This window comes from Protopterus annectens, chromosome 1.part0, assembly GCF_019279795.1.
Source record: "Protopterus annectens isolate FY-2018-M chromosome 1.part0, PAN1.0, whole genome shotgun sequence".
Lineage (NCBI taxonomy): Eukaryota > Metazoa > Chordata > Ceratodontiformes > Protopteridae > Protopterus > Protopterus annectens.
In genome coordinates, this window is record NC_056725.1 from 639,311,016 (window position 1) to 639,333,765 (window position 22,750).

Below are 22,750 nucleotides of genomic sequence, written 5' to 3' on the forward strand. Positions count from 1 at the left end.
ACCTGACATCTATAAAGTACAGATTCCTGTACTTAACTGTTCAGCTTATCCTCTGTTCTTCTCCTACTGTGCCATCTTTCATCCTGCCATGATTCAATAATATCTCTCAACATATCTCCAACTCTGTCCCAACCACCTATTCATACTTCCTCATTGCTCCACACATTGCACCAAACCTATTTAATACTGCCCTACATCTTTATTCCAAAGATTAACTGCACTTCAGCTCAAACCAAAACAAAATTAAGTGCAAGAATCATCTCTAAAAAACAACTATGCATAATTCCCCAGTGTACTAAATTACTTCTAGAAGGAGGCATACACTGTAACGCTGGCCCCACCTGTCGCAGTGAACACAAAAATAATTCTCTCCTCCACACTTTTCTGACCAAACAACAACCAATCCCCAACCATGATGATCTCATTTTTGCTGCAGAAAATGTTAGAAGCATAAGAAATAAAACTGCTGAACTACATGCTTGGATTACCCAACATAAGCCTGATGTACACACTGTAGCTGAAACTTGGTTTAAACTCAGCATAAACGACTCAGAAGTTATACTTCCTGGCCAAAATATAATCTGCAATGACCATATAAAGAGGAAAGGTGGTGGTATTGCTTTAATATTTCCCAATACCTGTCACATTTCCCTTACAGCAAACCAATACCAAAATTCAGTTCAGCAGAGCTTCTTATTGCTTTCCTCAAAAATAAACATTTATAAACTAATATGTATTGCTGTCCTTTACATCCCACCTGGCAATTGTATAGCTGTGCTGAAAGATATCCTGGGTTGGATATCCACAGCATTTCTACAAGAAAAAATACTTCTAGGTGATGTGAATGTCAATTAGTTGGACATAAACTCTAACTCCCCTACAACTAACATGAACTTATATGGTTCCACACAACTAATTAATAGCCCCACACATTATAGCAAGACATCAAATTCCATACTAGACTGGATCCTAGTATCAAATCCTAGCAAATACTCCACCACAGGTACAATGTCAGACTCTCTCAGTGATCATCTCCCAATGTATACGACCAGACATCTCACACATCCAGTTAAAAAGCATTTTTATAAAATGTCAAACAACCTTTCCAAGTTTAACCTAGAAATGTTCATTACTACATTATCATCTATTAACTGGCACTTCCTAAAACTCCTCCCTTATACGATGTTCTAAATTAATTTAATACAACTTTTCTAATTATCCTAAATAGCCTTGCACCTCCTAGAAGGAAGAGACCAAAAACAAATAATGGAGTTTGGCTAGGCAAAAAGAGTAGAATGCTAATGCAGGATAGAGAAAATGTGTGGAAAGAATGGCATAAACATAAAACACCTCATTATCTTGAAAACTTCAGAATGTTTCAAATCGTAGTAAAAAGCAAATAAACAAAGACAAAAAAAATACTATAATAACTTTAATAATAATACTAAACACAACCCTAAAAAACTATGGGCATCCATTAAAGAAATTTTACATCCTGGCCAAAAATTCAGCCTAAAACCCGATCTTAATAACTCCCTACTCAAAACTGTAATACCGTTCAACTCTTATTTTATAGTTAATATGGCAACTTTAACCAAGGGCTCCTCAACATCTTAGCTCAACCCTACCCAAAAGCCACATACCCCCACATCTAATTTCACTTTCAAACCTGTGCCCATATCCTATATAAAACTGCTCTTAAACTTAAAATGTGCTCTTCTTCAGGTGATGACTTTCCAAGGAAGTACCTAAAAATAGCAGCCAATAGCATTGCTTATCCTGTCTCCGTCCTTATAAATAGTTTAATCCAGGAATCCCACATTCCCTCTTTTTTGAAAAATTCACGTTATCCGTTTTCACAAAGGAGGAAATTCAGCAGACAGTAATAACTTTAGACGTATAGCAATTTTATCTCCCCTTGCCAAAATACTTGGAAAATGTATTCAAAAACAATTGCTAGACTATCCCCTGCACAATATGGGTTCCAACCTTCCTATGGTAAAAACACTGCACTTCTAACATATATACATACTGTCAATAAAGCTACAGATAGTGGCAAACTAATCTCTTCCTTATTTCTAGACTTGTCTAAACCCTGCAACACAGTTTGTCACAGCAAACTTCTACGTCATATGTCCTCACTAGGTCTCTCTCAGCCTACCCTTCTGTGGTTCAAAAGCTACCTGTCCAATAGGTATCAGTCATTAAAGTGGTACTCCACGCTCTCTCCTTACCTCCCAGTCACCACCAGTGTACCACATCTTCTCTTTAACATTTTCACCAACACCCTGTATACATCCTCACAACAGGCCACTCTAATACAATATGCAGATGATTCCACTGTCATTTGTACATCTGACAACATGGTGCATCTCCAAACAAAAAATTACTCAGGAAGCATTAACAGCCACTGAAACATAGCTTCATAACATTAAACTCATGCTCAACCCAAAAAAGACCAAACTACTATTTTTTTTTTTTACCCAAATCCTTTTCTCATGAAAAAAACAAGATGTAAATTCCTCACTCTTGATAATACAACCATTGAAGTCACTTCTCATAGCAAATTTTTAAGGGTGATAGTGGATGATACTATTACATTTGGCCTGCATATACTAAATTGCATAAAAAAACTCATAAAGAACTAAAGCCAAAAACGTTCTCTCTGATGCAACTAAAACTACACTTGTCACTACTTCTCTCCTCCCCATACTTCTCTATGGCACTCCCATCCTCACTAACCGCTAGGCTTCATAAAAAACCAATGTTTTTATATTATGTTGAATTTGTTATTATTTAAATTGCAGCTGTTTTTAATTTATTTTTGAAGATTGTAAATTATTCTTCTTAAATGTTTTTGTAATAATTTGGAGCTTTTCTCCCCAGGTCTTCACTGAAAGTAGGCTTCTACCCAGTTGGACTTTCTCAGTAATCAAATGTCAATAAATAAATAAATTTGTGCCTTCATAAAATTATACAGTCTGATCCTTCTAGCTTCTCTGGTACAGCAGAAATTTCAGGTTTATCCTCCATGCTCTCTGTCCTTTAATTGTATCATTTTTTTGAAACATATGTTCTTGAGCAGTCTGATACTCAGACAGCCTTTTCTTCACATTGACTTCTGAGTTTTGCAGCTTTGTCAGGTTATATGAATATCTGTTTAAAGCTTCTTCTATTTTTTCCAGCCATCTGTTATTTGAGTTGGTGTATTCCTTCAGTGTAATCAGCTCTGTGCACATTTTATTTATGTTTTTTTTTCCTTTAGATTACTTTAATCCTTGTCTTATACCAAAGGTAGATGTTGAACTGCTTTTTGATGAACAGTTGCAGGATTACCCTCTTTCAATGCAGTCTCATGTAAAAATGTTTTTGAAAGGGTTTTACATAAGAAGCTTCCTCATAAACGGGTGTCTTCTCCTTGGAATCAATTATGGATTAGAAAAAGTAACTTTTACTCTGTTTGAAGCAGAAACAAGTGGCTTCTCCTTGGAATCTTAATTTTAAATTAGAAACACTAACTCATGCTCTGTTTAAACTAGCTCACCAGGCCGACTTGAAGTTTTTGAATAGTCTAATTGTTCTGACCTCTACTTGAAGAGTATATGAGTTGCAAGCTCTTATAGTGGGTCATTTTTGTCTAATTTTCCACAAAAAAAAGAGGTTTCTTTAAGAACTAATCCTTCTTTTATGCCTGAAGTGGTACCTGAGTTTACTTTAACCCAAACTATCCATCTCCATGTTTTCTTTCCAGAACCTAAAAGTGAGGGAGAAAAGATTCTTCATACTTTGGATGTCCACAGATTGGTAGGGTACTATCTTGACAGAACAAAATCTTTCAGAACTTCAAATCAGTTATTCTTTTTATGTTGGTACAAATAATGAACAATCTGGGTCAAAGCAGGCTATTTCTAAATGGTTGTCTCATACTATTATCTTTTATTATTTCCACCATAACAAAACTATTCCAGGCAGGGTCAAGGCACATTTTTACCAGGGATTTTGCTTCATCTATGGCTTTTTGGAAATGGTCGGATTCTAGAAGTATTTTAGAAGTGGCAACTTGACCCTCTGTGCATACGTTTACAAACCAATATAAACTAGATTCCTTCTCCAGGTCTAGGACAGGCTTTGCTAGGACCATTCTCCAGGGACTCCTGAACCGTTTTGTGTCTGCTTCCCAGTCCCATTCTTTTTAAGCTGGTTACTGCAGCAGTGGTCAACATAATGAACATAGTACAGCTGTATAAGTAAACTTGCCATAAGAATAGATGTTTGAATAATCACTGCTGTATTAGCCACTTCCTCCCTCCACCCCCTTGCTTTTTGTATTATGTTATGCCATAGTATGAACTTGTTTCTTTTTCTTTTCCTAGCATTGTCGACTCCAGTTTTAGCCTCATGTCTCAACCTCTCAGTGCAAGAAGTCTGGATAAAGCCAAAATAATGGGAAGACAAAGGCCCAAAAATAGGGACAGATTTTAAATATTACTCCTATCAACTTAAAAAGTTGCTAGAGTGATACATTTTACATTATTATATGGTTTCTGGAGAATATGAAGTCTGAAACTCAAATGCCTGTCATTACTTAATATTAATTAGTGACGCTGATCCTTATAAGAGGCAAAAAGCATGACGCTTGGCTAAAATCTGGACAGTTGAAAGGTAAACTTGGCTTTCCTCTGTCATTTGGTATGACTGCTGTGAAGGGCTTGAGGCTCAAATTTGTCTTTTAGTCATCTCAGCTTGAGGTAACTGATGGCTTTGCTCTGGTGGATGGTGCACTGAAGCTTTGGAAGCTGCCTGGCTGTTATATCCTCTGCAGGATATAATTCATATAGCTTAGTGGCTACTGCAGCAGTGATCATTCGAACATCCACTGTTATGGTAAATTTACTTACACATCTGTACTTTCAGAATATTTCTCATTTTATGTAGTTGTGAATGAATTTGTTAGGTATTTCATGCCTTTGCTTTTATTTTTACTGTTCATGATTTTTTTTTTTTTTTTTTGAAAAAGGCAAGCAGACTTATTTCTCTATTTGGGCTTAACCATACGTCGACCTAGATCCTTACACTTTTCCTGTTCAGTTTTGAACTTCCTATCACAAATTATTGACACAGGTCTCAGCTTTTCTACTGTTAAGGTCACCTTCACTGCTGTTTCTAATTTTGATGAAAGCCCAGATTCCATGATTGTATCACCTTTGCCATAATGCTAGGCCTTTCTCAAAGGTACCTTCCTTGTAAGACTCCTATTCAGTGATCCTTTTCCACAATGGAATTTGTGTTTTGTACCAACTTTTCTCCTTTTGAACCAGCTTGCATGGCAGAGTTAAAAGGCCCTAAAAAAATCTCTGTTCACTATTACATTTACTGCAGTAATTTTTAAGTTTATTTATGCAGCCTCGTTACCTTGTGTTTATAAAGACATTTTGGGGTATTCATAGACATAGTGTGCAGTGGCATAACTGCATTCTGAGCATTATATCTAGCATGTCACAGTTCAGTGCTGCACTTCATAGACTTGGATCACAGTAATGAATAGCTACATGCAGAAGACTGTCAGCTTTAGTGAATGGTGTACTAGTGTATTATGTGCACTGGAAACTCTATGTACCATAACAGTGCTAAGCAGTCTAGCAGAGAACAGTTTTCAGAGTAAAGTGCAATGCACCTTTCCAAGCACTACTGCTAAATGGCTACTGTAGAAGATATATTGTACCTTACTATGCCTCTCTTCTTTGCTGTGCTGTGCTCTGCCGTCATCCTTAAGTGTGAGTCATAAAAAAGTTCAGTGGTCGGGCCTGATGGTAGAACTAGGGTCAGTGTCATATTATTAGTAATGAGGGGATCTGATGTTGTGGAAGTTCCCTTTGGTTGGAGCTGCACAGTGTCCCTTTGTGAGGTTGGAGAAGGTGCACTTGTAGTTTTGCCTGCACCACAAGGAACTCTGCTGCCATTTGTTTTTCCTGTCAAACAGAGGAATGTTTTTGTTTTTTAATTCAGTGCTGTATACTGCGCCTCTCTAGTAGTAACAGAGCAACAAATCAGCAGGGAAGAGGAAATTATGTTACTTTGTTGAGTCCAGTCCATATGCAGCTGATTTTATGTCTGTTAATCACATATGATCCTACAAGGAAGATCATTTGCATGTACACTCCATACACAGAGTAATATGTCTAGACATTGGGATGAGACTGTGTACAAGGTTCTTACCCAGTTGTATAACAATGTCTATGAACTACTTAAAGATTTTTGTACACAGTTCTGCTGCATGCTGTCCGGACACTGTGATTCCACTGTTTATGAATTTTGTGCAGAAAGTTTATGCACATTTAGTTTTTTCATTTCATAGAATCTAACAAGAATCTATCAGTTTTTTCTCTGTAGAAGAAGACTGTTTATTACACTGCATGGATGTTCATAGGCAACTTATGTTCTATGTGCATAAAACTAAATTATTCAGGACTAAGATTAACCAATTTGAGAGGGGTATTTTAGAGCAACACAATTAAGGGTCTTATACTTAGCACAAGCAGAACACTCAAACTATAATTCAAAGTGGAAAGGAATGATGATGATACAGGGGGGAAGCTCAAGAAATAAGGAGAGACTGGGATTTTGGATGCAGACTCTTAAGGAGAAAAACTAAAAAATCATACAGAGTATTATATTCATAAAGTAGCAGTGAGTATAATAAGAACTAAACCAGTGTGGGAATAGAGAAAAGAGATTCTACTGATAGGGATATAGATAATAGGTAAGAGGGGGATGGAATTTATTGGAGAAACCTGGCAAAGAAGTCAAGGTACTCGGAGCAAATAACTAGAAAGGGAAAGGTAATAGGATGGGAAGGGGCCAAGAATTTATTTGGACTACATGTTAGAGATTGCCTTCCCTATCAAGGATTGATATCAAAGTATAGGCAAAGAGAAAGAAATGGGGGTGGGGGTGGGTCCTAAATGAAAGACCAGCACTGGTGGAGTTTTTAATAGAATCTAGAACAGAAGCTGCCATTACAAAAGGAATAATTAGTAGAGCATATAAAATATTGCATGATAATTATAAGAATAAATTAGAGGAGCTTAGAAAGGATTGGGAAGAGAGATTGGATAAGCAATTCACAAAGAGACAATGGGGGGGTATATGTATGTCTCCCAAATATGCAACAAAGTCTGGAAGATTTAGAATCTTTGCCTGAAGTGTTTACATAGGTATTTTTATACCCCAAGTAGACTCCAATAATTTTTCCTCAGGTGGATAGCAAATCTGGGAAGTGTGATGGGCAAGAAAGAGGTAACTGGGAACATATTTTTTGGGGGTGTAATGAGCTGGCAGATTTTAGGGATTCCCTGCGGACCGCTTGGTCAGAGATGCTGGGTGATCAGATTGGACTGACCAGGAAGATGATTTTTTTTGAACTGTAACACAGAATCAGAATTGCCTTGACATAGTAAACCCTTTCTAAGTCTTGTTATGATGGCTACCAAAAAAGCAATTACTAGAAAACAGAAATCAAAGTTTAGACCAACTTTAATAAAAGTAGTGAATATATTAGCAGAGATAAAACAACTGGAAATGGGATCTTTAGAAAAGGGACGAAGCAAATTACATAGAAAAAAATGGGAATTGTGGGAACACTATATACAGAGAAGGAACAAGTTTTAAGAGGTAGAATTTGAATGAGCCATGTAATGCTTAACTGACAATGACTGGGCATATTATAAGAGATGTATAATGTTTGCAACTATAGTTGTTTCAGTGGTGTCTGTGATGCATAACGTTTGCAACTAAAGTGGTGTCAGTGCTTATTTTTCATTTATATAAATGTACGCTTGCCTATGCCATATGTGATCATTTAATAAAGATGTTTATTGAAAAAAAAAAACTAAATTATTCAACAGCCAGTGCCATGGTGTAGAAGGATAAAGCCCTAACCGTGGTCTGGACAACCTGAGTTAAGTTAGAGTCATGGGCATATAAGGTGCTAGCAGGGAGGGATGGGTTGGTCTATCTTGGGAGGGAAGGCATCTGCCACTGATTGTTCTTAAGAGAATGTGTGGTCCAGTGAGCAGAGTACCCATCAGATGTGGTCAGAAAATGAAGGGAAGGAGGCAAGGTAAAGTGAGGAAGGCAAATTAATAAAAAATCCCTCCTCTCCCAAGTGGAGTGTGGATGGCTGAGACTCCCATGTTGCCCTTAGGTCCCATGACAGGCCCAAGCAGGATGTGAAGTAAATCTGGGGGAGTTAGGTGCTGGTAGAGCCAGCATGGATATGGGGCACTGGATAGCAGTGCTGCAAGGGTAATCTGGAAAGGAACAAAAAAAATCATTCAGAAAAGATTATCAGTTGTCCTTACTGTCCTGTAATAAAACTTGGTTGTAAAGTGTCTAAGGTTTCTTTTACTAAGAGGTTGATTGAGTGCATCACATAGTTTTATACTAAGCCTTTGTCTCTAAAAAAAGGGCCCCTTCTCTGAAACAGTAGCTTCTTCCCAAGCCTTCTTTCATAATGTAGCTATGAATGATATTTATGCAGCAGTTGTCTGGGCTTTGCAGAATACATTTGCAAGATTCTGTAAGCTGGGTCTGATCTCTAGATCTAGGTCTTCCTATGTTGTCACAGTCACAATAGGTGTATTCCCATAAAAGAGCCATCTAAGAAGATCTGCTTGGGACTGTCCTAAGGATAACAAGGATGGACTTCCACATGCTAGATGCAAAAGTTATGTATGGACTTAGTATACCAAAAGGTCTAGGTTAGCAGTTACATCCTAAATAACATACCCCCTCCCCAATTTCTGAGTTAGTCAGGAGGCCTATTTTAGTGACTTATCCTATTTATGTGACATAACCAGAGATCTGAAGAGGAATGGCTTCAGGCAGAGCATTATGGATGAAGGGTGGGATGAGTAATCTGGGAAAGTTTTAAGCGCTGAGCTGCCTAATGTTTCATGGTAGTAGTCTTGCAGTTAACTAGGAAGGGCCTGCTCATCCAGATTTATTGTTATGGTAAGTACGTAACCTTCTTTTATTATCCTTGCTGGTTAAAGTAAATTTGTGTCAAGGGACTTAATTTAGCTTATAAATACTTAGTTTTCAGTGATGATCTTGAGGAGTTGTTTACATTGTGAGCATTATTTTTAATTTCTGAGTCATATTTTACAACACTATTCTATGTGTCAGACTGTTCATTTACAAATGTTTGGTTTTCTTTCATTGTTCTATTAATTATTTATTATGTTGTTTTCTTTTCTTTTACTAATGCATTTTCCATTTTCTTCATGCTGCAAATGTTCCTAAAAGAAAATGAAAAAGCACTTTTTAATTCGAAAGAATTGTATAGAACTAAAATGTGCAATGTAAGACTCCCATGTGGAACGGCTGAACGACTGAAGGATATTCACAATAAATATAAAAAGGAAGCAATAGAGTGTTGCAGAAGTGTGTGCTTTCTTGATGAAGAAAAAAGCGTGGAATGCAGATTACGGGTAATGTGCATTTTTGCTTCATTTAGAATTAGTATTTAATGAAACAAGTTACTTTAAGTGTGGTAAAAGAACATATTGGTCAGAATGTTAATGTGCCATTTCATTAAAGGACAGTACCCAGATGCTAGTATTTTTTTCATCAGAACTGTTTTTCCTCACTTTAATCTACCTGTCTAAAGTTCTATTTAAGACCAAACTTAAGTAGTATTGTTACTAATTTCTTCCTGAACATCTCCTTACATCATAACCTTTTATTATTTCCTTGTGGTATTTGTCATATCAACATTTACAGGGGTCCAAATAAAGAGAGATGATAAAATCAGCAAGCAAAGGAGAGTAGTATTAATTCATCCTCAAGTCTTGTATGAGTACCTTCACGAGGTGACCCTGTTTTTCACAAAATTTCACCAAGACAACACTGATAGATAGATTGTATTTTGTGTAGCATGTATCATGGACAGAAATATGTTAAAAATTTACAAAAAAAATAGCTGGGTGCAGAAGACCCAAGATAAAAAGGTACCCAGGGCCAATCCTGGTAGGTGCACTGGTGCCAGGACTGGAAAAAATGATAGTGTAGAATCCTCAAGGCACAGAAACATTCATACAGTGAGGCTAGGTCAGGCTAAGGGGGAAGATGCTCCCCCTGTTGTAGAAGGAAGTAGTAGTTGTGACGACCGTGCCCTGGCCCAGCAACCAAGGAGCCTCAATCCTCACCACTAACACCAGGGAGGTTGTCTCCTAGAAGAGAGGAAAGGATAACTAATACACACAGTAAAGTACAATTTCCCTTAAGTGTACACAGAGATCACAGTCAATCTGGGGCTGGTTGCTCCCTTGCTCACCAGGTCCCCAAGAAGACTCCCCACTGGCACAGCTGTAAGGTCCAGGTCTCAGCCTAGCTGGGCAAGCTAAAACCTCCAGTACCCTCTCTGTCCAACCAGTGTTTTGTGTCCCTGCCAAGTAGCTGACACACCACACACACACACACACACACACACACTTTGAGATAAGTATTTATACAACTTCACAGACACTCCTGGGAAAGGCTGACACAGATTCTCCAGCTGTGCCCCTTTATCCAGACCATACAGTAGTAATCCCTGCCACCACCCACCTAATAATATCAGCTACTAAAAGGCCCTTAAAAGGGTGTCCAATTATTACTGTGCAATATTATAATCCATTGGTAATGTGACTATACAGTCTAAGGCTTATTAGAGTGGCCTATTACAATAAACTCTATAAATATGCAATGTACTCTAGAGCTTATCTCTACACAAACCAGCCACAGGTAAAGGTTTTTAAAATATTTAATAATAAATAATTAAAACACAAGACAAAACTACTACACCACAGAGATATCTAAGAGTTCAGAGATCACACAGAAACTTAAAATAATACAGTAGGACAGGTCTAATTCCAAAGAAAAATACCTAATTAATCTTTACTAGCTTTAACTATTCTTACAAGAAATCACAGCGCTAAAACTTACATGTGAGCATAAGGCAGAGTGCTGATAAGTTGGATATCAAGATCAAAATGCTCTCAAGTCTCTTGTGAGAAATAGTATTTAAACATTACTAACAAACATGTCTCTTGGGCCCTCCCAAATTACATCATTTTTGACACTTAGGTTTTCCCAGTATTCATATTGCATCATCTTAACACCTGGTCTGAGTTCTCAGGCCACAAACTGTATTATTTTGGCAATCTAACACCTGCTCAGAAACTTACAACAATAGAAGACATTTCACATGTATATTCTAACAGAAATCAGAGCAATAAAGCACATTCCACATCTAAATTCTGGTCATAAACTTTAGCCTTAAAACAATGGGCATGAAACCTTCATCCAGACACACTGGAGCCAAATTCTAACATGAAAGGGTCACAACATGCTTCACTGGGCCAGTAGAGTGCAATGTTATCACATATTTTGCAGTTCCACATTTCACAGTAATCTTTTACATTCAAGAAAATATGCCTGTATTTTACATTTATTTACAAATGCCAGAATTATATATCAAATTCTGTTTGACTAGGCTGGCAGCCTTCACCCATCTCTCCCCAATCGTCACATCTCTTCCCCCCTCCCGGGGAACTCAAGCAAGTTTTTCAAGTGCCCCTTGAGAAACATCGCTTGAGAGTGTCAGTCTATCTGGGTGTACCTCACCCCATTCCCTGTATTGAGAGCCCATCTGCATTGGCATTGCTACTCCCACTGCTGTGCTGAACTGCTTGCAACCCCAGACTCCATCTTAGCAACTTGGCATTTTGCTGACTGGCTCTGTTTAACCATGTTAGAGGGTTGTGATCTGTCATCACAGTGAATTTTTTTCATTATAGATAAGGCTGAAGTTTTTGTAGTGCCCACACTATGACTAGACATTCCTTTTCTACCGCTGCATAGCATTCCTCCCTGGATTGGAGCCTATGACTGAGATAAACCACTGGGTGCTCTTCTCCCTCTGACGAAATCTGGCTAAGTACAGCCCCCACCCCATAGTTTGAAGCATCCACCTGCACAACAAATTCTTTGCTATAGACTGAACTGGCTAACACAGGGGGTCCTCCCAAAGCTTCCATAAGCTTCTGAAATGCCTGCTCACATGCTGGGGTCCACACTACCTTATCTGGCCTGTTCTTCCTTGTCAGGTCTGTGAGGGGAGCAGCTATGGTTCTATAATTGGAAACAAACTTTCTGTAGTACTCTGCTGTCCCTAAGAATGCCCTCACCTGCTCTTTGGTAACAGGTGCAGGCCATGCCTGAATAGCTTCCACTTTGGCAGGTTCTGGCCTTATCTTACCACTCCCTACTCTATGTCCTAGGTAGGAGACATTTGCTCGGCTTAATGGTCAACCCTGCCCTCTGTAGCCTGCCCAGCACCCCCCCCCCCACATGCCGACGGTGCTCTTGCCAGGAATGGCTGTAGATAGCAATATCATCCATGTAAGCAAGGACAAACCCTCCTGCTCCTGCTAAGATATGATCTACCAGCCTCTGGAAAGTCGCTGGGGCATTCTTCATCCCAAAGGGCATCTTTGTGAACTCATACAAGCCAAAAGGAGTCACAAAGGCTGACTTTTCTCTAGCACTGGAAGTCAAGGGCACCTGCCAGTAACCCTTGGTAAGATCAATGGTTGTAAGATACTTAGCCCCACCCAGCTGCTCTAGGGCCTCATCTGTCCTAAGCATGGGGTAAGCATCTGCTTCTGTGTGACTATTTAATTTCCTGTAATCCACACAGAACATGTTGCTGCCATCCTTCTTTGGCACCAGCACCACTGGTGAGTCCCAGGGACTGTTGGATTCTTGAATCACCCCTAGTTCAAACATCTCCTGTACCTCCTCCCTCAGAGTCTGTTTGACTCTCTCAGGCATCCTGTAAGGGGCCTGCCTGATAGGCCTTTGGGGTCCTGTATCCACGTGGTGCTGCACCAGGTGGGTGCTCCCTGGTTTCCCGTAGAACATGCCCCCAAACTCTTGCAACATGGCTCGGATTTCTCGAACCTGGGTAGGAGATAGCTGCTGGGACATTGCTACTCCTTCCACCAAGGTATCAGCTCAAGCCTCACTGAGGAGATCAGTCACAAGATCTCTCTCAGACTCCTCCTGCAATCCACTGCAAATGCTCAGCACAAGGGCCTGCCTATCATGGTAAGGTTTCATCATGTTAACATGGTACAGTTTGTCCCCTGCCTTTTGCCTAGCACTTCCACCATGTAGTTAACATCACTTACCTTTCTTACCACCTTGTAGGGTCCCTCCCAAGCTGCTTGCAACTAGTTGTGTCTGACAGGAATAAGAAACATCACCTGCTGCCCTACAGCATACTCTCAAGCTCGAGCATTCCTGTCATACCACACCTTTTTCTGTTGTTGGGCTTCTGCCAGGTTCTCCTGAGCCAGGCCCATGAGTTCCCTAAGCCTTGTCCTGAGGTTCAGGACATATGCCACAACAGACTCCTTGTGAGACTCACACTCACCTTCCCACTCATCTCAAATTAAATCTAGAGGTCCCCTCACCCTATGCCCATACAGCAACTCAAAGGGTGAAAAACCTGTGGATTCCTGGGGAACCTCTCTGTACGCAAACAACAGATGGGGCAAATATTTGTCCCACTCCCTCTTAAACTGATCTGCAAATGCCCGTAGCATGGACTCGATTGTAGAGTTTAACCTCTCAACAAGACCATTAGTCTGGGGATGGTAGGGGGTGATCTTCATGTGCTTCACCCCACAGGACTTCCACAGACAAGCCAGCAGGTCTGACATAATTAAAGCACCTCTGTCAGACAGTATTTCCTACCTTCTCGGCCTCAGTGGTGGACAAAGCCACTGCCTCAGGGTATCGTGTAGCATAATCTACAATCACTAGGATATACTTTTTCCCTGTGGAACTTGGGGTACTCAGAGGACCCACAATATCCATAACTAGCCTCTGAAATGGCTCCGCAATCACAGGCAAAGGCATCAAAGGAGCTCTCACCTTGTCACCTGCCTTGACTACCTTTTGGCACTGCTAACATGAACATGATCAAAGAACTTTAAATTTTTTAAAAGTTGAGAAACCAAAAATCCCCACAATGTTTGGTATTCCCAAAATGCATAAAAATGGAAGTAATCTGCCACTTAGACCTATAGTTTCGGCAGAAGGCTCTGCCTTTGGCCAAATATGTGGATAGTAAATTGAAAGCATTGTGGCTGAAAAGGAACAACATTTTGAGGGATTCTTGGGATTTTTTAAGATGTTTAAATAAAGGGCTTTTTAGTGACAATATTTCTTTCCTTACAATAGACATAGTCAACCTATTTTCTAGTATTCCTCACCAAGAGGGTCTTCTTTTTTTAGAAGAAATTATTTATGATAATGCTTCACTCACACATGATGAATGTACGGTGGTTATGCAATTAATAGATTTGGTGTTCAAATACAGTTATATTTACTTTAAGGGGGAATTGTTCTACCAGATAAAAGGGGTGGCTATGGGTGCAGCCTGTGCCCCTACATACACAAATCTTGTTCTCACGAGATGGGAGGGGAATTTAATGCTAAATTCTTTATACTGTGACAATTGGATTTGATATAAAAGATTTTTAGATGACATATGTATTTATGGATTGGGCCTGTGGAGACTATTAATGATTTTATAGTTTTTTAAACAGTACTACTGAGTTTTTAGAATTCACATACAAGATCAGTCAAGAATAATTGCAGTATCTAGATTTTGAGATATATAAGGAGAACAATGAATTTAATTCTAAATTTTTTAGACAAAGTACATTCTCAAATGAATATCTACACTACAATAGTGCACACCCCATGCATTATAAGAAAAATATTGTTAAAGGGCAATATATTAGATCAAGTAGGATGACGTGAAATAATGAAGAATTTTTTAAAGAGATGGCTCTATTAAGGCAATTCTTTAAAGCTAGAAATTGTCCAGTTTGGTTTATTGACCAGGTGGAAAAAGAAGTAAGTGAAAGAAGGATAGATAAATTTAAACCTATTGTAGGTATTAGCCTCCAGAATGAAGATGATGAGAAACAGATCAATCAGAATTCTTATGGAAATGCCTTGGTAATAGAATATAATGGAAGTTCTAACTTGATCAGGAATATTTTGGGAACCGAATGGAATAGGTTTATTGCACTCACAGACCTTGGAAGATATCTAAGGACAAATTAAAGGTGGTGTTGTTTAGAAACTCATGTAGTTTGAAAAATTTATTAGAAACTGAAGCAATGCAGAATAGAGTAACAAGGAAATGAAAAGGAACCTTCAAATGTGATCATTGTGCCCAGTGTAGTTATACAGCAAATAAAGAGAGTATGTGGAGAGTAGGAACACAAGGATTATGGGCAAGGAATACAGTAATTGTGATTCCAGTGGGCTAGTTTATTTAGCCACATGTCAATACTGTCAGGCATTTTATGTCGGTAGGACTGAGCATAAGCTCAGAAGAAGGATTTATGAGCATGCTTATGATAGTCAGACTAACAAGGATACTAATGCTTTATATACGCAGAAGCAAAAATATAGTAATGCCCAGTACAAGTTCTTTGTCATTGAAAGTGTAAGGATGGATGGAAGGGGTGGTTTATGGGAGGAGACAATAGAATATAGGGAGCTATGGTGGCAGATCACCCTCCAACCGAATACGTTTCCTGGGTTAAATGACCACATTTCGATAGCCCCTGTGCTTAAGTTAAGGGCAGCTAAGCTTTGAATATTTCTCCTCAAACAAATGTCCACTTGTCAAACCCTTGAAAAATAGGCTTTATCCCCTAGATTTATTAGATTTTGAAAGCAAACAGATTTTATAAAAAGTTAATATATTATTACAGTAAATTAATCTATTTAAATGTTAATTAATATAAAGAATAAGTTGTGAGTACATATTTTTTTATTTTTAATGGATGTACTTCTGAGGAAAGGACACTACAGGGAGCATTATGTCCAGGTCATTTTCCTATGCCTTCTATACAAAGTTTTAAAGCACTGGATTTTAAATAATAATTTATTGATGTTTTATTAATGAACATGCTTTTAGAAAAGGTTATATTTATTGTATTAAAATGGTAATTGCATTCATGCATATTTTAAAATGTGTTGAAATTGTGAATCATACTGTTTTTTTTTTTTATTCTGTATTAATTAACAATGGGCAGGATTCACGATGGCTTGCACGGAGTCTAAGAGTCGTGTAAGACTCCATGCAGCCATCGCGATCCAGGAACAGGCCGAAATCTCCCGTGTAAGAGACAGCTAAAACGACTCTTACACGGGCAGGGCGTGGATATGCTAATCACCCCACTTGCAGCCGAAAGGCATGCAAATGAGGTAAATTAGCGATCCACGAAGCTGAAACCAGCCCGTGTAAGAGTCGAGTTAGGTGCAGAAATGTACTCAGTTGACAACTGAGTACGTTACTGCAAATAACACAATGGAGCCATGACAGCTCCAAATAAAGTGTGCGAATGTTGCAGTCAGCATGCCAATGACTAAATATGTGGCCATTGGCATGGTAACCCAATGCAAACATGAAATAAAATAATTTTTTTTTCGGAGATCGGCGATGTTTAAACGCAGCGCAGCCCCGCGCAAACGGGCTGCGCTATATAAAGCAGAAAAATAAAGGTTTGAAACCCACAAATGTGAGTTTTATGTAATGCATGGATTTGCAATGCAGGGACTAGCAGACCAAAAACATGGCCACCGTCTAGTGGTTGCTAAGGGGGGAAGCTGTGTGTAAGACATGTAACTAAGCATTAGTAGGCAATCCTATGTAAATGAGTGGTAGGATAGTGAATCACACTGTCACATAGCAAATGAGCACATTCCGTGTAGTGTAAGAGTTAGATAAGGGGGAGTAACAGAGTAGGAGATAGGTGACATCACAGGGGGGAATGTCAGGAAGAAATCAAGCTCATTGGAGCAAAGTGGTATGTGAAAGATGTCAATCACACAGCATAAAAAGAGGAGTGTCAACAGATAAGCATGGGAAAGTCAAGAAATGGAAGGTGTACACTGTGGCCAACACCAAAGTTTCTTGCTGTGCGTGCATGTGTGCGTGTGCGCGCTGGGAGCCGCGAGTAAGACAGAGTGCGCGCGTGTAAGGCAGAGTAAGCATGTACGAGCCTGTTTAAAGATCTGTAGACCTGTTTGCGCTGGTGTGCACACATTTTAATCTGAGTAAGCAGATTCTGGTCCGTGTAAGCATGCGTGCGCACGTGGTAGCCACTGTGAGCGTGTTTTCGCTGGTATGCGCGCTGCTCCCCCCTGAGGAAACAGAGAGGAAAAGGAAGCAGAAGAAATAGTAGGAAACTAGCAGGGAATACTTGTAGAGGTAGCAGGTGAAAACAATTAGAAGCAGGCAATTACACAGGCAGAATACAAGCCCAGCCCAGCACTTAAAACACTGCAAACAGCATTGCAGTATGTTTCTCTCAAGAGACACTGCAAGACAGGAGTAAGCTAGTAGAAGTGAAAACTGAAAAGCTGCACTCAGACCAAACATGCTAGGGGCTGCCATAGCTGTCATAAGGAGACATAGGAGACTTGCTGAGGGTGGTGACAATGGAAATGCTGCCAGACAACCCACAGTGAGGAGACGGAGAAGAGTGTACAGGCCCAGGGTCACCTACCAGGGGTTACATGAGCTGGAGATAGTGGAGCGCTATAGAGTGGACAGAGACCTCCTGCAGCAAATTGTTGAGCTGTGCAGGCCACGCCTCACACACAGAACCAACAGAGGGGAACCCATCCCAGTGGAAACCAAGGTATGTGTTGGCCTAAGAATACTAGCAACAGGTACCTTCCAGAGACCAACTGGTGATATGATGGGGATATCACAGGCATCAGCCTCCAGGGTACTGCACCAGTTCCTGGATGCCATGTCAGCACATGTCGGTGAGCATGTATATTTCCCCAATGCCCGTGAGGTATTGGCCAGCAATATGCGTCTCTTCCAGCAAATAGTGGAATACCCTGAGGTAGTGGGTGCAATAGACTGCACGCACATACGCATCAAAGCACCAGCCGGTGAGCAGGGTAGGGCCTACATTAACCACAAGGGCTTCCTCCATCAACTGCCAGGTCATGTGTGATGCCCAGGGCATAATAATGAATGTGTGTGCTGGCTGCCCTGGGAGCTACCATGATTCCCATATCTGGCATTTGACGCAGCTGTACCAGACATTTGCCAATGGGGACATCCCACATGGTCACCTAGTGGGGGATGCAGGTTATGCACTGGAGCCGTGGCTGATGACACCCATCAGAAACGCACACACACCTGAACAGGAACGCCATAATGAGGCACACGCACAAACACGTAATGTAATAAAGCATGTGTTTGGGCTGCTCAAGTCACGGTTCCGGTGCCTGGACACATCTGGTGGAGCCTTGCAGTACTCACCAACTACATGTACCCAAATTGTCATGGTATGTGCTATGCTACATAATATGATTCTGCGAAAACAGCTGCAGCAGGACCAGCATAGGGCCGGGACAAACAGCCCCCCACCATTGCCAAGGCCATCACAGGCAGAGCATGACTCGGAGGAGGAACAACCTGAGCCTGCCCCAGTAGGCAGAAGGAGGCGTGCCCAGTATGCCCTGGCCTTGGCAAAGAGGCAATGCATAGCACATACACTGGCTCAGTAGGAACCCTGGGAATGATACCTCTCTCTGACTCACTCATATAGTAACAGGGATGCCTAACATGACACAACCTGCTCTCAAACATGTACAGGGAGTGTAGTATGTGCATCCGACAGAGGCAGCCCTGCAGCACCACCTGAGGCATGATTGCCATGTGTTAAGCAATGTAACACCATCTAGTATATGCAAACATGAAGACCCAACCTAACATCTCACCCTCACCAAGCATGATGCCACACTATGAAGACAACAAGATCAAGTACAATAATTGGCTGAGGTATTGCTGTTAGCAAGGGGAACACATGGCTGACAGCCTGGGCTGACATGCCGAGCAAGACATGATGCCCCACCTGCTAGGGATGGCACGCACCCAGCACACCTGGCTGTGTAGATACTGGCAAAGGCTGTTGTCACCCCCACTGTGCCTGGAATAGGTAAGTCTGGAAACACAAACCCACCACCATAGGTAGCACAAGGGATAATAACCTGGACGTAATGCTACCCAACGCCAGAAGTCTAACCTGCAAGGTGCATGCAGACCAAACCCACCACAGCATGGAGAATGGTAATATGTGTTCTGTAACAGAAACCTGGGCAAGGCCCAGAAGAGCACCCTAATACTACCAGGTTATGCCTCATACCATGCTCTACAGCTCCAAAACATGGAACACATGACAATAGAAGTGTGGCTACCAGTAATTATCAAGAATAACCACACCCCCAGGTTGGTACCACAGCAAGAAGCAGCATGGACTATCCACGGGCAAGTAACACTGTCTCAAACTGTGTACCTGTTTGAAGCCTGCTACAGACCACACACACAAACCCAGGTACCCCAGCCAGCCTTCCTGAAGACACTTCAGAGTATGAATGTCTCAACAAATACCAAACAAGGCACACACAAAGTATGACATAGGTGGCAATCCATTATGTATGGAAGAAGTAATCATGGACCTAGGGACACAAGTGGACAGTAACCTGTCATGTGACACTCACATTGCCAAGGTGGCCAGGAAGACCTGCTATATTGCCCACCTTAATATGAAAGGATGCACATGTAGAGCTACAGAGGTCACTGTGCCCCATACTCTTCCCTTATCAGGCCCATACGTGACAACAATGCCCCAGTTCGGATGTACCTTACCTTACACATGCAGCAGTCAGAAAGACCCCAAATGTACCCCACCAACAGGATAAAGGGTCCAAACATTGGACATCTGCAGCCTGGCTGAAGAAACCACAGCCCAATTCAGAAGCATACTGCACAGTCAGAGGTGATGTATGCCTGATGTACAAGGCCATGTCCAATCCAGAATGAATGGACATGCTCCACTGCAGAAACCCCAAATCCAGCAGACACACCACAGTGAGATATCTGAACCTCCACACATAGATTAATAGGATGTGCTGGAGGGACAGATCCATAACCCAGAGGCTCCTGACACTCTGGAACAGAATCCCAGTCCATGATAGGCTGAGCTCCACACACAAACTCAACAAGAGAAATCTGGTGAAGTGCATGGGAGATAGTAGGTGTACACTGGGGGCCATCCCTGTGTCACATCTAGGAAAGTAAACCCTACGTGGGCATAATATGCACATTGCAAGGGTGTTGAGACCCACACACAGTCTGTCCGTGCTCAAACAAGGCCAGGGCAGATAGCCTAGTATGAACCTATGAACCTATGATGATACAAATTGTGCAGGACACAAAGGATTATCACACAGCTGTCCTACCTGATGGTAGGAACCATGGTGATAATCCACAGATATGCTCTGCAGCACTCTAATATCACAAACAATACACCAAACCCACACACATTGCCAACAGCCTACCGAACAGATTCCTTCCAACCTCCCCACCAGCACCTAACTGCCAAATATCTATCCCAGGAGAGTGCTGGCCCCCTGACATTGCAGATGCTGAGGTAACAGCCAGCATCCACAAAGCACAGCACACAGCATCAATGGTACCAGATGGTGTCCTGGGTTGTGTCCAACAAGTACTGTAAGAAGAATGGAACAGCAAATAGCATTACTGCGCACTATCAGTCCTACCACAGGATATGTACCCAAAGAGCAGTGTACAGCAACAGTGGTCCCACACCACAAAGGTGTGCCTGAATGGATACTGCAAACTATCACCCCTCAACCCCGACTATCTAGGTTGGCAAAGTAATGGAGAGGATGATCATGGATCCCATGAATAATGAGATTGGGTACCTACAGACATTGGACCCTACCCAGTGTGGCTGTCATAGGGCAGATCCTGCCCCTTACACATGTCTGACTCATGTGAAACGTGCACCAAGCCCATTGATGTGGGGAATGTTGATCACACAGCCTATCTGGACCTTGCTAAACCCTTCCATACAATACCCTAGTTGGCGGTACAGATAAGCTCACCAGCCTAACTATAAACCCCTATGCAAGTAGATGGGTTGCAAACCAGCTCAAGGACAGAACTGACCTGGCAGACATGCTGTAGCCATGGCAGACTGCAAACCAGGTACAACTGGCATCCCACAAGGCATGGTCCTGGGACCTCTCTTGTATGCTATATATGTCACATAGGTACAGGCCAACATGGAAGGACTCTGTCTGAACAGGTTTGCAGAGGACTACAAACTGGCCACCATATCGGACCCTCCAGCTGACACAAGCAACCTACAAAAGGCACACATAGAAACACACAAGTGGTGCCACAGCCATGTCAACAAGCTAAATGCAGAATAGTGTATAGTCAACCCCTGTGGAAACACAGTACATGGCCAGAAATTACCACATAGGTGTTAACCCAGTAAGTACATCAGGAGCAATAAGAGACCTGGGGACACAAGGTGATAGATATCCTGCATGTGACAACCATGTGTCTGTAGTGGTTACAGAAACATACCATATACCCACCTAATCATGAAGGTAAGCACAGCTTGGTTAGGGTAGGTCAATGTGCCTCTCCAGTCATCCATCAGCAGCCTCACAATTGTGTACAATGGCCCTTCAGGGATGTACCATAGCAGACACCTGCAGCAACTGGAAAGACCACACAAATACCCCACCAGGAGGATCGCAGAGCTGTAACAGATGCCATGTGTCGCCTGAGTAAAGAAACTGCAGCTCCACACAGTGCCATACTGCCTGGCTGGAGGTGAACTGTGCCTGATGTATAGAGCCATGACCAACCTGGTATCAATGGACATTTGGCACCATGTAAACACTGAATGCTGGTGACCTATGCAGCTGACAGGCCTGAACCCCAGCACAGACATAAACAGGACATGCTGTACCGATTGGTCCATAACCCAGAAGCTCACTCCACTCACAACTAAACTCCCACTACAGGATATCCAGGAGTCCCTCAGTGACTGTCATCCAGAGGAATCATGATGACTGGATGGGAGATGGTAGGTGTACCCTGGATATCACCTGTATGTCACGGGTAGACAGAGGCACAGCACACTAACCGTGACATATGTCATGGCAAACACCAGTAAATGTGTGTTGAAGGACAAACACTCTCTGACTAGCATTACAAATGGACTAGGGCACATGGCCATTGTTTGTCACTGTCCACACAAGTTGTGGAATACATTAACAATGTCGGACAATCATGTACTATGCTGTCCATATCTGAACAAAATGCAACATGGTCATATCTGCACAACTGGCCCTCAACCAGTCTGGTGTGCTCACTATAAATATTACAAGCAGTGATAGGACTGAAACCGATTATACTGTCCACCACAGTGAAAGTTCTGCACCAGTACACTATACGACAATACAACTGTTTGGTCAGCAGGAAAGGATGATGACAACTGTATGCAAACTATCCCATGGCGACCCTGCAGGCACAGCATAATGCCTGTTAGGTTCAGACACAAAGCAGTTGGGCAGTAAGAACACAACCTGATGTCCAACACTCAACTGTACATGTGATATATAGATGGCGTCCACACACAAACAGAAATGTGGTGGTCCACAGATCCCAACATAAGGAAAGGTCACACTGGGCATGCTCGCACACTTAGATAAATGAGACGTGGCAGTCAAGAAGCCATACAAACTGCGAACTGGGCATGCTCACACA

At 41.5% G+C, this 22,750-nt stretch overlaps 1 protein-coding gene across 1 annotated transcript in view; it reads left to right on the top strand.

Annotated features, from left to right (window-relative positions):
• LOC122793057 overlaps positions 1-9,530 on the top strand; it is a 1,451,532-nt gene extending 1,442,002 nt beyond the window's left edge. The window contains exon 10 of the mRNA XM_044060785.1: positions 9,307-9,530. Within this exon, the coding sequence (XP_043916720.1) occupies positions 9,307-9,530 (224 nt within the window). The remainder of the gene's footprint in view (positions 1-9,306) is intronic.
• The last annotated feature ends 13,220 nt before the right edge of the window (positions 9,531-22,750 follow it).